Raw genomic sequence first — 15,957 nt, forward strand, 5'->3', positions numbered from 1 at the left:
AAATCATTGAAATGTAATTTCATTTTAATTATAGTTATATTTTTGATTAAATTGGTATTTTAATAGGGGCATCAATAAGCTGCTTCTCTCTTTAAATCAAACTCTGTGCAGCCTTTTTTTTTTGTTATTGTATTGTGTTCTGACTGCATGCATAATAATTTGGTATTAAACGCTGCTCTTGCCTGATACTCGTAATCCAGAAAAATCACAGTGCAGCAGCAACGGCTCAGTACGAAGCGCTTTACATGTCAGGGCCGAACCAAACGCAAGAGCTGCATAAAAACTGCAAATTGTGCACTTTAAAGCAATGCAGCAAAATCATTCATATACATATATTAATAATATAAAAGCGCAACGATTTATAATGTGGAGTGTAAACTACTTTGCATACATACACACATACATATACTTCTGGCCTCATTAAGCAATTAAATGATAATTCTTGCTGCACATCAAGTATACGCACCATTTCGATTTCGCCCATAAATGGTTGACTAATTGCAGCGCTTGGAAATTTGACTTGGCTTAATAAGGTGGCAAAATCAAGTAAATAAACGCATACACACACAAGCGAACACTAATTGGATGCATACAGCAAGCAGCTATATAACATACATACGTACATAGAAGAAACTCGCACATTTCTTAAGAGTCGTCATTGCGGCTATAAATAAACAAAGATGCGGGGCGTCGATTGGGTTTTCGCATTTGCCATTTGCAGGTAGCCGAAGCGGTAGCGGCAGGTGGATTGCATTTAAATGCGCAAACGAAAACCATTTATATGCAAAACTATTGTTGCATTGCATACTGAATGAATGCCGCATTGCCAGCAAATGCAGCAACCACACAGGCACCGTCGACCACCGTCGTGTAAAATATAGAGCGAAGGGAACGACAACGAAAGCGAGCGCGAGAGCGCGCGCGGAAAAGCGTTTTTCCATGCAAATGACGCATATTTGCCAGCGCCCGTGCCTCTCTGTGTGACTGTGTGCCAGTGCCGAACGTTAGGGTTTTGCCACCATCGGAGCTCGCTGTTCGCTGCTCGCGTTCCCTTTTTGGCCAGCTGCATCTTTAGAGCCGTTGTGCGAAATGCATGCAAATGCAAACGCAGCGCCATTCAATGCCGTCGCTTGGCAAACAAACGAATAAATATGCATACGAGCCAAGAGAAATGCGCAATAAACACGCAGAGACAGAGACAGAGAGCAAGAGCGAGTGAAAGACACAGAGACAGCCAGTCAGACTGTAAGGCAGGACAAAGCGAAACTGTAAAATTAAATCAAGTAAAACGTGCATGCCACACATACACACACACAAACACACAGAAGTAGCTGCAGCTGCAGTATCGATGTCACTCGTTGAAGACGTTTTGCCTTTGACAGGTGCACACACAATTTCGCTCTACACACAACTTCATTAAGGACTATTGTGCGGTGTGGCCCAACGGACGTGGCTTCTTCGTCGTATTCTTCTTTTTCCCCCCTCATCGCTGAGCCAAGTCATAAGTATGTCGAAGCAGCCAGTCGCTTGGCCAGGTTGCGGCAATTGCAGCGCGTTTCGTGGCAAGTCATTGCCGTGCATTGTGCTAATGGAAATTACTTCATTATATTTTCGAAACGTAAACAATTTACGCAATTAGCGACATGGTATGTTAGAGCAAAGGGGTAGCAAAGCATGGGAATGAAATGCAACAGCAGCGACAACGATAACGACAGCAATACAGCCAGGCTGGCTGGTTGGCTGGCAATCGTGCCAAGCGCCAACTAATGAGCCTAGAGTGTCATAACTACAGCAACCACAGCAACAACAGCAGCAGCAGCAGCAACAACAACAATGGCAATAACAGCGGTTATAGCCACAATGTCAACAATAATGCCAGCCATTGCCATACACGACAGCAACAACACACTAAAGGACAACAAGCACACTCGACCAGACTGTAGCAAGCACTTGGACACAACACATGCAGCACACACACACACATACTGTCACACACACACTCATATTAGCAGTTCATTTACCTAGGCGACGTGAGCTGCAAGTAGAGCAAGTTGGACAACAGAAGCTTCTGCCGCTGCTGTTGCTGCTTCTGTTTGTGGCAAGTTTGCTGGTCACATGCCACTAAAAGAAAACTCCAATTGAGTGTCGTTGCAGACACACAAAAAAAATAAAAGGAAAAAAATATCACATAATAGCAACAGTTCACATATGTGTCCTTGAACACACACACACACATTTACATACTACAGTGTCGTTGAATTCGTGCAATTGCAAATTACATTTTCGTAAGCCAAAATAAAGTTTTGCGGTGCGCCGAGTCAGCATTTTGGCCAAAGCCAATTGGCAAGCAACAAGTTTAACGCTTAAAACAAATGCCACTTTTAATAAGAATTTCGATAAAATCTTGCAAGAAATTTCCTGCATTTTATTTTACGTTTCGTAAAATTGGAAATTTAACTAAAATTATTTGCATCAACATCGTTTTAAATATGCAAATCTATAATATAAAATTCAGAAATACTATTTTTTCTAAAATATGTAAATTCCAATCATCAAACACTTTAAAAGCATATATTTGAAAATCAAAATTTAAACATCGAAATTGTACCTTAAATACTTCATACACGAGCAAAGCCGCTCAGAGCTTTACAGTTTATTGATTCACTTTTACTTGATAGCAAAAAATTGATGGAAAATTCACAATTTTTATAACCAATTACATCATATGGCACATCGCATGTGTATAACAGATCCCCCCAGTGACAGAGACAGAAGGAGAGACAGAGACAGAGACAGAGACATATCCACATCGATTTGCTGCTGGATATGCGCTGCCAGCATTTAGATCGTCCTTAAAGGGCATTTAATTTTTATGGCACTTTTTTAATGTACTCACTGTGCGCTATTTTTATGGCCATGGCTCTTTCCATTCTTTTTGTTTTGCAATGCGATGCGTGAGTGAGCGAGAAAGCGACAGTGAAAGTGAGAGAAAGAGAGGAAGATAGTTGACTACAGTATGCAACTATTTACACATAGCACAACAGCTAACGCCAAATACACACGCTTAGCTTAACCTTAGTGTAATATTAGAGATATGGATGTGCGAGCGCGGGGTCAGAGGGCACGGCGCACGGTCGGACAACACTCCTAACGGGACATGGAGACATAAAAAATAATGCATTTTGTGCACGCGAAAAAATACTCGACATAAAGCACAAAAAAAATACGAAAGCGAAAAAAAAAAATGAAAATAAGAAACGTAGCGAAGTTAAATAAAATTACAACATAAAGTAAGGCAACGAGTGTGTCGGGAGCAGCAGACAGCGCATGTTAATGCAATGCTGTGACAGCGTCTGCCAGCAGCGCTGCATCTGCCGGCAGCGCTGTATGCTCTCTGTTAGCGATCGCTTGCAGTTCGATCGGCTAATTGTTTGTTACTCTTGGTTTGACTATTGAATTGTAAACTCTGTTGTAATCGTGTCGGTGGCGAAGCTTGAAAGTGTTCAAGTCACAGCCAAATAATCCAAAGTGGTGGTTACATATACGAACATATGTGCCATTTAATAAACATTTAATTTGAATTCGCGTGTTTTATTTATAAACAATAGACGTGCGAATAAAAGCTACTAAAAAAGCTTAGTAGCTCAACATTTGGAGGCCCCGGCGAGATATATACTCTCGCTAAGTGTTGTGAATGCAATTGATTTGCATAAATAATTATTGAAAATAACTAAGCATAAATAAAAATAGCAATAACAATTAGTGAAACATTCAAGGTGCAAAGTGCTCGAGAGTGCGAAGAAATATATACATATATGTACATATGCATATATATTTAACAAGCGGTGCATTTCTGTTCTTGCATTCTCCGTTGTTTGCGCATGTTCGCCGTTGCTCCGTTGCTTGCGAACCTTCTCCGCTCTCCGTCGCTTGTCTATGCTCTCCGCTATTCCGCTGTCGCAGCTGCGTACATTGCCCTTGCTGCTCTCTCTTATGCTCTCGGTTTGTGTGATCTAAATCAGCTAATCAACTGATTAACTTTGAACAGCTGCTGTGCGTAAGCAACTCGCGCGCGTTTGTGATCGCGGTTTTGACGCGTTTTCCGTGGTGCGCTTCACTTTAAGCTGCTGCTGTGCTTAAGCAACTAGCGCGCGTCTGTGATCGCGAGTTTGACGCGTTTTGTCTTGCTTTGAACTGCCGCTGTGCTTAAGCAAACCGCGCGCGTTTGTAATCGCGGTTTGACGCGTTTTTCTTGCTGCGCTGCACAGTAAGTTTGCCATACAAAGTGAGCAATTGCCAGTTAGCAAAAGTGCGGTTAACTGCTAGCAATGGAAAACTCGATAAACGAGCAAGCGACTACTGTCGAAAGTCGCGCGCGGTTTTTCAAGCGGAAGGTTCTATCGCTCTATGATAGCCTTGTGAGACTCGATGCGTCGCTTTCTGAAGTTAAGCTAGCTACATGTAATTCATCTGAATTAGCAGTACGGTTGGAGCTATTAGAACGTGCTCAAGCTTCATTTGACTTAGCTCAGAATGCTCTAGAGGAGATCGACTATAATGAGATCGGTAGTGAAACGCGGGACAATTTCGATGAGCGTTTTCTTGAAGTGAAATCGCGTGTTCGAGCGCAATTTGACAGTCGTGAACGCCAATTGATTCGGTCGTCCACACTGCGGCGTGATGAGACAATCGATCCTTCGGCTAATGGCCTCAGTGCCCGCGCTAACAGACGTCGTCTTCCCGAGCTCAAACTTCCCACGTTCGGTGGAGGCTACACGGAATACGCGAGTTTTTGGTCAATGTTCGAGTCTGTCATTGACAAGGATAATGAACTAGATGATGTTGAAAAGTTTCAGCATCTATTGTCGTGTTTAACTGGTCCAGCGTTGGATGCAGTTAGATCGTTGGAGATATCGAGGCCCAATTATCGTGTGGCTCTGGAGATATTGGATAATCGGTTCAACAACAACCGACTTGTGTTCCAGTCGCACATCAAGGATCTGTTGGGTACCAAGAAGGTGGAGGCAGGAGCATCCGTGGCCACTAAACTTCGTGAGTTTAGTGATAAGGTAAATGTTCACATGGGGGCATTAAGGACTCTGGGCCGTCCAGAGGATATTGCAAATAGCATTCTTATTTACGTGCTGCTGCAAAAGCTGGATGTGGAAACCCAGGCGGCGTGGGAGGATAGCAGGGCATTGGACAATCCTGCCGCCGATAAAGTGCCGACTGATACTGAGTTTTTCACGTTTCTGGACGAAAGATGTCGGAAGCTGGAAAGTCTGCAGTACGCTATGGTCATTCACTCAGCAGGCTCACAGTTGGGAAGGAACTTTAGCCATAACGGCAGCAGGAAGGCGTTTGTGGCCCAAGCTAGCTCCAGCAGAGCAAATGTTTGTGTGTTTTGTGACGCGCCTGGTCACGGCATATATTCCTGCCCCATCTTCGCAAATTTGTCTCCCTTCTTGAGACAGAGAGAAGTGAAGAAGCTCGCTCTCTGCTTTAACTGTCTAAAGAAAGGACACCAAACTCGATCCTGCACATCTGGCGCTTGCCGTAACTGTGGTGGGCGGCATCATTCTTTGCTACATTTTGAGACATCGCAACGAGCCTCGTCAGCTGATGCGTCTGCCGCTTTACAGCCTCAAGCGTCCACCTCTCTTGCTGCTCAATGTCTTCGTTCTGATGCTGCACTCTTGGGTACTGTTGGTGTTTTGCTTAAGAGTCGTGCTGGGTCGTTCATTCATTGTCGTGCTCTGATGGATTCTGGTTCGCAAATCCACATGATGACGTCCCATTTAGCCCAACAGTTGCAATTAAAACGGACGCGATCAGATGCTACGGTTTCTGGCCTCGGGGACACAGACGTTTCTGTTGAAGGATGCACAGTCAATGTTTGTATGCGTTCTTGCATCTCCGACTATTCTGTCAATCTTCAAGCTGTTGTGACGTCTACAATCACTAACAGCCATCCGAATTTTGACATTGACATCGACGGTTGGGCGATTCCATCTAACATTCCGTTAGCTGATCCAGCCTTCAATTGTCCGCAGCGCGTGGACCTGCTGATTGGTGCAAGTCTATTCTACGGTTTGTTATGTGACGGACAGATTGACCTTGGAGATGGATTGCCTATCCTTCAGAAGACCCGCCTTGGTTGGATCGTTGCTGGTGGTGGAGACAGCAGACAGCAGACAGCATTGATGGCAGCGGAAAAGGTTTCTGATGATAGTGACGAACAGCAGCAATGCCAACGGATGGGAGTCGCCAATGGTGTACAGTGCATGTCCAAGCAGATGGACAAGTTGAGCTGTCAGGAGAAGTCACAGACAACGCTTGCCGAGACAAATGCCGTGCTGCAGCAGATGCAGCGCAGTTACGAAGAGCTGCAACAGCAGTTGCACGACAGCGATGTGGAATGGACGCAGCGTCAGCAGGAGTTGGAGCATCATTTGCGTCACAAGCAGGATCAGCTGAATGCCGCCGAGCAGCAAGTGCTGCAGCTGCAGACACGCATTCGCGATCAGGAAGCGCAGGAGCGGATAAAGGAGCTGGGCAAGGAACTGCAAGCGCTGCGCACCAGCACCGAGATGAAGGAGCGTGATCTGCGCGATCGTCTGGCGTTGTTTCAGGATGAGGTCAGCGCGATGCGCACTTCGTCGCAGCTTCGCAGTCCCAGCAACCACAGCAATAGCAATGGCAACCACAGCAACCGTCTCAACGATAGCAGCGGTGAGCTGTGCCGTCTGACCAACGATATGGAGAGTTTGCGCTGTGTGCTGAAGCTGAAACAGGCCGAGATCCCGACGCTGTCCAAGCAGAACGCAGAGCTGCAGCGTGAGAACGACGAGCAACGCAGTTTGAGCAATCGTGTCACTCTGTTGCACCATCTGTATCGCTCTGTTAATCGCTTCGTTCTCAATTACGATGAGCTTCGCCCGTTGATTTGCCAAATAGCGGCAATACTTAATAATCGTTCATTGCTATCAGTTTCAGAGGATCCTGACGATTTTGATGCGCTAACTTCCGCTCATCTACTGCTTGGTGGTCCTTCAACCGTGATTCTTGAGCCCGACCTAACTATGCTGGACTACAATCGGTTGGATGGTTGGCAGCGTGTCACTCAGCTGCAGCAGGTCTTTTGGACTAGATGGCGGGAGGAGTATCTGACTCTTCTCCAGAAAAGATCCAAGTGGCGCACTCCTGATCGTCGTCTCCAAGTCAACGACTTGGTCTTGGTGAAGGACGAAAATTTGCCTCCTCTTCGGTGGCCGTTAGCCCGTGTCATGGCGCTCATCCCTGGCAAGGACGACGAGTGTCGAGTTGCCGAGTTAAAGACGACGTGTGGCAGCACCCGGAGAACCATAAACAAACTCTGTCCACTGCCCCTGAAAGATGATGTTGAAAGATAGGCTTTCAACGGCGGGAGTATGTCGGGAGCAGCAGACAGCGCATGTTAATGCAATGCTGTGACAGCGTCTGCCAGCAGCGCTGCATCTGCCGGCAGCGCTGTATGCTCTCTGTTAGCGATCGCTTGCAGTTCGATCGGCTAATTGTTTGTTACTCTTGGTTTGACTATTGAATTGTAAACTCTGTTGTAATCGTGTCGGTGGCGAAGCTTGAAAGTGTTCAAGTCACAGCCAAATAATCCAAAGTGGTGGTTACATATACGAACATATGTGCCATTTAATAAACATTTAATTTGAATTCGCGTGTTTTATTTATAAACAATAGACGTGCGAATAAAAGCTACTAAAAAAGCTTAGTAGCTCAACAGAGTGTTATGTGTGTGGACAGGCGGTCTGCAGTTATATTAGGAGTTGTTCGTGGAGGCAGTGGTGGTGGGGGTGGGGACAGCAGAAGGGGGGTGAAGAAGGCTAGAAGAAATATCAGAAAATGAAAGACTCGTTGAAACTTGCGTAAAACTTGCTGAAACTGCCAACTGAGGACCAGTCAGCAATAGCAATAGCAATAGCATTCACGACAACAGCAATGGCAACAGCAACAACAACAACAACGCGACACATTCAAAGGATGACAAAGTGGACTCTTAGTCTAGAAGGAAGAGAGTAGAATGACGATGAAACGAGGACGACGACAACAGCGAGGAGGACGCGACTGCCGCCGTCTGCCGTCTGTTGAGCGCAGCTCAAACTTTCAATTTACTTGTCCATCGCATCTTGCTGTCTCTTTCACTCGCCCACTCCCAGCTCCTTATACCAACACCAACACCGTCGCATATTATGCTGCTGCGTCGTCGTCGTCTGCGTCCTCTGTATGCGTTTGAAGCTTTTGTGTTGCCGCTGGGAATGCTTTACCAAAGGCCCCAAACAACTGCAGCAACATCGCTTTTTGCTTGCCTGCAACTCGCAAAGTTTACCAAGTCACACACACAGAGAGAAGTGCGCACACACACACACACACTCAGAGAAGCGCACTCACACACATACACAGAAACGAAGCGCAAGTTTTGTAGTTGCAGCGTAATAAGCACATGGCAAAAGGAGAAAAAATGTATACATATAAAAATATATACAATATATAAAACTTATGTGTGTGTGTGTTCAACACGCGCTCTGTTGCAAGATGTGTAATGCGAATTCTCAACGTGAATGTTATGTTTATGTAAAGTGCTGGTCTCACAATGTGCGAGACAGCAGCGAGGGTAAGAGAGAGGAAGCAGACGAAGACAGATCGCGGTGGGACGCAACGTTGTTTGGTTCTCGCTGAAGTTTGCCTCAAGTGCTGCGTTTGTACAAAAGCAGCAACTGCATTATTATAAGTATTACACTCACACACACAAAAAGTCTCTCTCTCTGTTTTGTATGTGTTTGTTTGGGGCAAGCTTAAAGCCAAACTTTAAGTGGCTAACATAGTCGTTAGTTATTTGTCGGCCATCTTGGTCACAAGTTAACTACACTTTGCGACAGCACACCACAACAGAAAAATAGGAAAAAAGAAAAACAACAAATGGTTGCAACAAATGTGGCAGCAACTAGTTGCAACCTGCAACAATGTTGGCGAAAATCCACATTTAGCAACGCCAAATACGCGCTAAATCCGTGCAACCACCGCACCACAGGCATTGCCAACTATTCGACGACTCGGCAGCGGTGTAAAACGGTTAACAGCATTGCCCTACTACGATGCACTGTGCAAAATAGTAGACTAGTTTGTATAGCATATAGTTTTAGTTGTAGTTGTTGTGTAGATACAAATATTTATTTTTCAGAAAAACAGTTGAAGTTGGAAATTTAATAAATTCTTGTAAAGTAGTATAAAACAAGTAAGAGTGTGCTCGACTATGTGCCCATTTTGGATAAGAGCAAAACAGTGTGGTATTATTCTTCAAATATACCTAATTAATACCAACATGTACCTAGAACAATATTTGATATTTCAATTCATTCAAAATATATCAAATTAGCGCTAAAAATACTGAACGCAATATTTGGTATATCTACATCTACAGCCCTACATTGAAAATATAACAAGATTGTCAATCAAAGCATCTAAGAATAAAATATTAAACTCAATCTATAAATTGTCAATCACAAAACTGATAATTCATCTATAATAATAATACTATAAATTCCTTTCTGCCTAAATCGAAATATTCGCTGCTAGGAAAACTATTACTAGGAAAAAGCAATACGGCAATTTATTGTCATATTTGAAAATATTAATAGTATAATATTGTTATGTTGAAAATTGCTTTTAATTTTTAAATATATATATATCCATTGCAGACAGAAAATTTATATTTTATTGAACATTTAAAATCTAAAAATAATCTAATTTATTCATTGATCTAGAATGCTTAAACATGCTTCGAGAAGCTATCAGTTTCAAAGAATGAATAAAATCATTCCCAAACTTTGTCCCACATTCAGTTGCCATACCCCAAATTTCTTCGAGTGCAGCACGTACCCTGCTGAGTGATGTACCTGGTTGGCATTTAGCCATGGCGCCTGTGTGCTCTGCTGTCCAGTTCACTCGCCTCCCCTGCACTTCAGTGCTGTGTGTGTGCAGTTGAGGCGATTGAAGTTTAGTAAGCTGCTTGTTACTGTTGCTGCTGCTATTGCAATTGTAAATGCGCTCAACAAAAGCAAAAGCAACAACAACAGCATCGAAAAAATGCATCAAAAATGCTTCGCCTAAAAATCGGATTTAGCTGATGCACCTATCAGCATACGCGACTAACGTTTGGAGTGTGTGAGAGAGAAGGGTGTGTGTGTGTGTGTGTGTGGTGTGTGTGTATTTGTCATCATACCGCAATGCTATTACGAGAATAGTGCGTTCGTCCGGTGCCTGGGACCAGTTTGAGCATAAAACCCTATTTCAGTTTTAGAATAGAACCAGAAACCCGGCAGGTGCTGAAAGGCGGCAACTGCGGTAAGTTGGGTATTGGCCAACGTCGATGGCGATGGCGATGGCGACGGTGATGCCTGACGGTTGTTTAGCTACACAAAACGTTGAACACGAAATCACAAGTGACGTTATGGTTTTGTGCCACCAAACCGCAGGCAATAAAAGACGCAATGACAGTCGATGGCAGCAACAGCAAGAGCAGCAGCATTAGCCGCATTGGGAATGCTGGGGGAGTGGATGAGAACGACGACGATGCGGTGTCCACTTGCTCGCGCTCTGTTCACTGGTCGCTGGTCGCTGGTCGATTGCGTCTGTATTCATTATAAAATTGTTTGGCATTTTGCTGGGCGCCGCAATTGACAATTTGCTTGTAGTTTATGTTGACAGCATGTGAATTTATATGGTAATTCGATGCGTTTGCCACTTTTTCGTAAGTCCAGTAAACGGCGCGCCAAATGAACGCAGCGGCAACGCAACGATTTGTGGCATGATGTGAGCGGGTGCAACAGCATTTCTAAATTGAACATGTCATGTTTGGAGGCGATGCCAACACAGATGCCTCAATAGATTAGCTGTCCTGTTTGCAACATGCAACGCCACACAAACACAAACACCCACCATCTCATGTCTAACAACATACGATGTCTCAGGTCCATAGTCCAGTGTCCGCTGTCCCATGTTTTCTGTCTATTAAAAGTGTCAGCAATGACTTGAACGTATTCGCTGCTGCAGCAACAACATCGACTTCAAATGAGAACACATCAAGGATGTCAATGCCTTGTGCGGAGGAGTTTTACAGCTTCAATGCCTGTCGAGAGTCGGATGCTGTCTTTGCCTTTGACAGCAGCAACAGAAGCAGAAGCAGCAACATTGAATGAATTCTAGCCAACTTTTCCATGAGATTTGTATGTTTTAGATAATGTCGAAGCGTTTGCTAGACAGCTCTGCAGGCAGGCGCATCAAATATGAATAAGTTTGGAGCATCATCGCTCATCGGCTGTTGACAGATGTTGTGCAACAGTTTTTGCTATAAATATATACTGGGCATACATACACAACACAGCTGGCTAGCTAGCCGATTGGGAGCTACGCATCCTTGGAAGTTTCATTAATGTCAACAGCAGAAGCAGCAACAGCAGCTGGATCTCGTTGCCTTGGCTATCTGGCATTCACTTTTGAGCTGGCCACCGCCTGCTGCTTACGCTCTACTTTGTCGCCGATGCAGTTGAGATTGCAATTGCAATTACCATTGAATGTTGGCCAAAAAGCGAGCAGGTGTCGTTGCCAGCGATTTCGATATCGATGGATCGACTGTTTGACTGTCGGTCTGTCTGTCTGCCTGTGTCCTACCTGGGCTTTAATGGCAAAATGTTCATTTGTCATTATTGACAGATGTCGCACGTTTGCCATTTTAATTGGCGGCTTACACACAAAATGAGCTGCTCACCGGGATATGACCTCGCTTGTTCATCCAACTCAGCTGTCCAGATGTCCAGCTGTCCGGCTGTTGGGCTGTCCGGCTTTCAGCCAACGATTCGTCGTCTGCGCTTGAGCGGACAAAGTAAACTTTTCCTGATTGTGCATTGCAATTAAAGCGTTAATGATTTATGTATTTGCGGCAATGGATTTGATTTAAATGTCAATTTGCAATCGCATTGCGGATGACCATTAAATTATTGCTTATCAGCACACAAATACAACTACAATATTCATCATATGCAGTTTGTTTAATTCTTCACTTTCACCTGTCTTAAATTTTCTTATAAATGTGTGTCTATCGCTATCGCAACTATCGTTTAATTTCGCTCTACTTTCATTGACTGATCCACGTATCAATTGCAGATGTACTTGTCGATCTGTCAACATTCTTAAATCACGGTCAGTCAGGTTAGTCTTCGCTGTGCTCTATCTCTATCTATCTTCTATATATCTCTCTCTCTCTGTCTGTCTATTTTTTCTCTCTTTTCAAAATCATTTAACCGTCCTAAGCGCTTTCACTTTTCTTCTATCTCTCTCTCTGTATATTTGCATGTTTTGTATCCGCATGTTTTAGTTTTTTCCTTTTCAAAATGCATTGCATAAAGACTCGATATTTGCCTACAGCTGCTAAAACTAAATAAATAAACAACTTATTCTAAAAAATGCCAAAAACACATACAGACAACATTGTATATGTATGTGTGCGCAATATTGTGCTTTATTGCAGTTTACCAAGCATTTTGTGGAAAAACACTATTTCTCTGGCTGTTCGAAAAGCTTCTAAAAAAAAGATATACAAAAAACAAAATAATAGAAACAGTAAAAACAAACTCTTTAAATGAATAACTCGAAAATGTCCATTTATATATTATACCATAGCCATATGTGTGTGTTTGTACAGAGACAAAACGTATATCACATCGTCGGAATCTAAAACGATTCAAATTGCATGAATAAAAATATCTCTTTTGTGACCATGAAACACCAATAAAAAAAATTCGTTTCGATTCGATTGTGATTATGAATATATTCAATGATTTTTGAACAATTCTACCTTACAATATATATTTTGCCAATTTGATAAAAATTCGTTTCGTTATTCTCTTTTCTTTGTCGTTTGTGCAAATCTATTTCAGATAACGAGATGCGAGACCTGAGTGTAACGTTCTATGGCAGCGGCGCTGTGAATCGACAGAAACTGAGCCTCATCACATTAAGCGGAGCCACGCTGATGCTGCGATTAATCTTGGCTTAGATCTATAGTACCATCTACAAATTAGTTTAATTTGATTTAAGTAACGAATTTCACCGCCAATAGCATTAAAATGGATGGGTTATGATTTGATCAGTTATCACAAAGCAAAGGAACAATATTCAAAACACAGTCGAGTTGTAACTAGCTTAAGGACATAACATAATACGAGTATGTACTGCAAAAACACATAAAACATTATTTCTCTCAAACGCTCTCAAATTTTGCATTTTCATCCAACAAACAACCAAACAAACATTTCATATGCAAAAGAACTTTATTCGAATGGAAAACACTTAAGCAAGTAACATTTAAATGGAACCATATAAGTATACATACTTACTTACGATACAATCAATGTAATAGCATAAGACATAAGCGAGACACTGTGCATTCTAGAGATGGCACTCACTGTGCATATAAAATCATAATTACCCATAAATACATTCATACGAAAACATTTCAGCATTTCAGCACTCGAACAACACGTAACTCAAATTAAGTGTAAATAGATTTTATTGCATACTTTTAGGAGTAGGCATCAATTGCACCAAAGAAAGTAAAACCGACAAAACCAAAGACAACCTAATGAAGAGCGACGATGATTTAATTGATATAAATAAATACACACACACATGCACACTTGCACACACAATCTCTTGCATAGTTTGTATCTATAATAATGTTTAGTTAAACAGCAGATATGCTAGTGTGTGTGCGTGTGGTTGTGTGTGTGTCGTAAGTATCTGGTATCTTGTATATGTTAATTTAATTAACATTCCAGAGCATAGCCAATTATTCATACTTACACACAAAAGCTGCGCAACTAAGTGTATTTTCTCATTCTAACACATTCATTTCCATAATTTAAGATGAAATTGCAACTGAAACAATTTCGGTTTGAATTTCCAATTACGAAATGCTAAACGCATAGTCGCAGTTTTTCAAAGCTTTTTGCTATTTTGATGTCTGCATGTAGAGTATAAAACTATGTCTGTAATTAAGTAGCATAAATTAGCAACAAAGTAATCGAATACATTTTGATTTCTATTTGTAAATTACATAAATACACTTTGACACACTCACACACTCACACACTCAACACTCAAAACTCACTCTTAGTCTAATGCTTTGTATTACAGTTAGCGAGTAAGTGTAAATAATACGATTTGAAATTGGAAAAGCAGCTTAAATGGCCAAGTAATGGATATATAAATATAAATATATTTAGCAAATGATATTTATACAAATCTTAAATGCATTCAACTATAATATTGAAATAGGGTGTTGCGGTCATGGTGATTTGTTTCTTCCAATATTCCAGTATTTCTTTTGTAAATAAATCGCACCCAATTCAACAATGTACTCAAAAAAAACAACTTCTTAAATGTACTTTTTTAGATAAGGAAACTACACAAAATGTTGCTTTATAAGGCAGAGGCACCATTCTCGCATTTGGTTTAATGAAAGCTGGCACCTGACCGAGCACCCTGTATTATCAGTTTTAGCAAATTTAAAGCTAGGTAAAATATTCACTTTAGTCAAATGCATAAGTAAAATCATATAAAATAAATTATAAATTAAAGAAATGTATGTAAACACGTAAATTGATTTAAGACATGCAAACAAAGCGAAAAACAAGAATGAAAACAAATAAACAATTTACTCAAACAGCTTTTAAAAGATTTAATTAAAACGAAACAAAAAGTCATTTGAATGCACAAAGGGCTGCCAATAAAAAATAAAGTAAAAAAACATACAAAAAATAATTTAAATTGCAAAAAGAAACGAAATGAAAGGAAAAGAAAAGAAATGAAAAGAAACCACAAAATGGTATAAAATTGTATGTTTACTTAAATCTCAAGGCCAAAATGAAGAACGAGCAAGGCAAGCGTATTTATAATTATATTAATATATAGTGCGTCACAGATATATATATGTATATATATACCAATTATTCGTATATACATACATACATATACTTGCAACAAAATGAAAACGAAAAGCAAAACAAAGAAATGAAATCGACATATGAAGAAAGAGAACACTTAAATATTATTAACGATGCAATTTTTTTGCCATTTTCAAAAGTAATATTTGCGATTTCGTTTCCCATTTCCCCCAAAGTAAAATATCCCTCAATTCCTCGACCCCACCCCGTGTCCCACTGCCCATTGTCCCATTGCTTGGGCCTACCCAATGATAGGTAAATACAATTTATAATATAAAAAGATGTTCTAGTATATACATATAAATATAAATATATGTGCGTTTGTATGTGTAATTTACAGCATTTAGTTATATGTAAACTTAAACTTAATTGTATTTAGTTTATGCAATAATAAACCAAACCAAACGAAATCTGTGTACAACTCTACTTTCCGAAATCAATAGTTGATTATGATGATGATGATGAAGACGTTGATGATGATAACCCACAAAATGAACATTTTTCTGCATTCGATGTATATGTATATGTGACTAGAAGCGTACTCGTATGTGTATGTATATGTATATTTGATTATTTTGTAAACATTTTTCAAACAACTACAAATAAATAAAGTCTATATTAACATATAAATGTATTCACATGTCTTTCAATTCCCTTGCAATTTTCGCACCTTGTTTTTATAAATGCTGTCTAGGGACGTTAAAAGGGTATTATATTTTTGTGGTAACCGGAAATGTATGTAATAACAGAAGGAGACATTTTAACCAGCCGAGACGACGTCATATTTTGAATGCAGTAGTATTTCAATATACAAAATATAGTTTTTGGAAAATTTTAGTATTTTTTTGGTATATTAAATTTGGTATATTCTGCAAATAATAACGGATTTTTTTGCTTAAATTAT

At 41.1% G+C, this 15,957-nt stretch overlaps 1 protein-coding gene across 2 annotated transcripts in view; it reads left to right on the plus strand.

Annotated features, from left to right (window-relative positions):
- Positions 1-15,676, plus strand: part of LOC117573330 (lachesin) — a 111,265-nt gene extending 95,589 nt beyond the window's left edge. Inside the window, exons 11-12 of one of the 2 annotated variants that reach the window (XM_034256437.2) lie at positions 12,214-12,258; positions 12,987-15,676. In XM_034256437.2, the coding sequence (XP_034112328.1) occupies positions 12,214-12,258; positions 12,987-13,105 (164 nt within the window). In that variant the 3' untranslated portion in view covers positions 13,106-15,676. The remainder of the gene's footprint in view (positions 1-12,213; positions 12,259-12,986) is intronic. The other variant, XM_034256438.2, reaches the window with a different exon arrangement.
- The last annotated feature ends 281 nt before the right edge of the window (positions 15,677-15,957 follow it).

This window comes from Drosophila albomicans, chromosome 2R, assembly GCF_009650485.2.
Source record: "Drosophila albomicans strain 15112-1751.03 chromosome 2R, ASM965048v2, whole genome shotgun sequence".
Taxonomy (NCBI): Eukaryota; Metazoa; Arthropoda; class Insecta; order Diptera; family Drosophilidae; genus Drosophila; species Drosophila albomicans.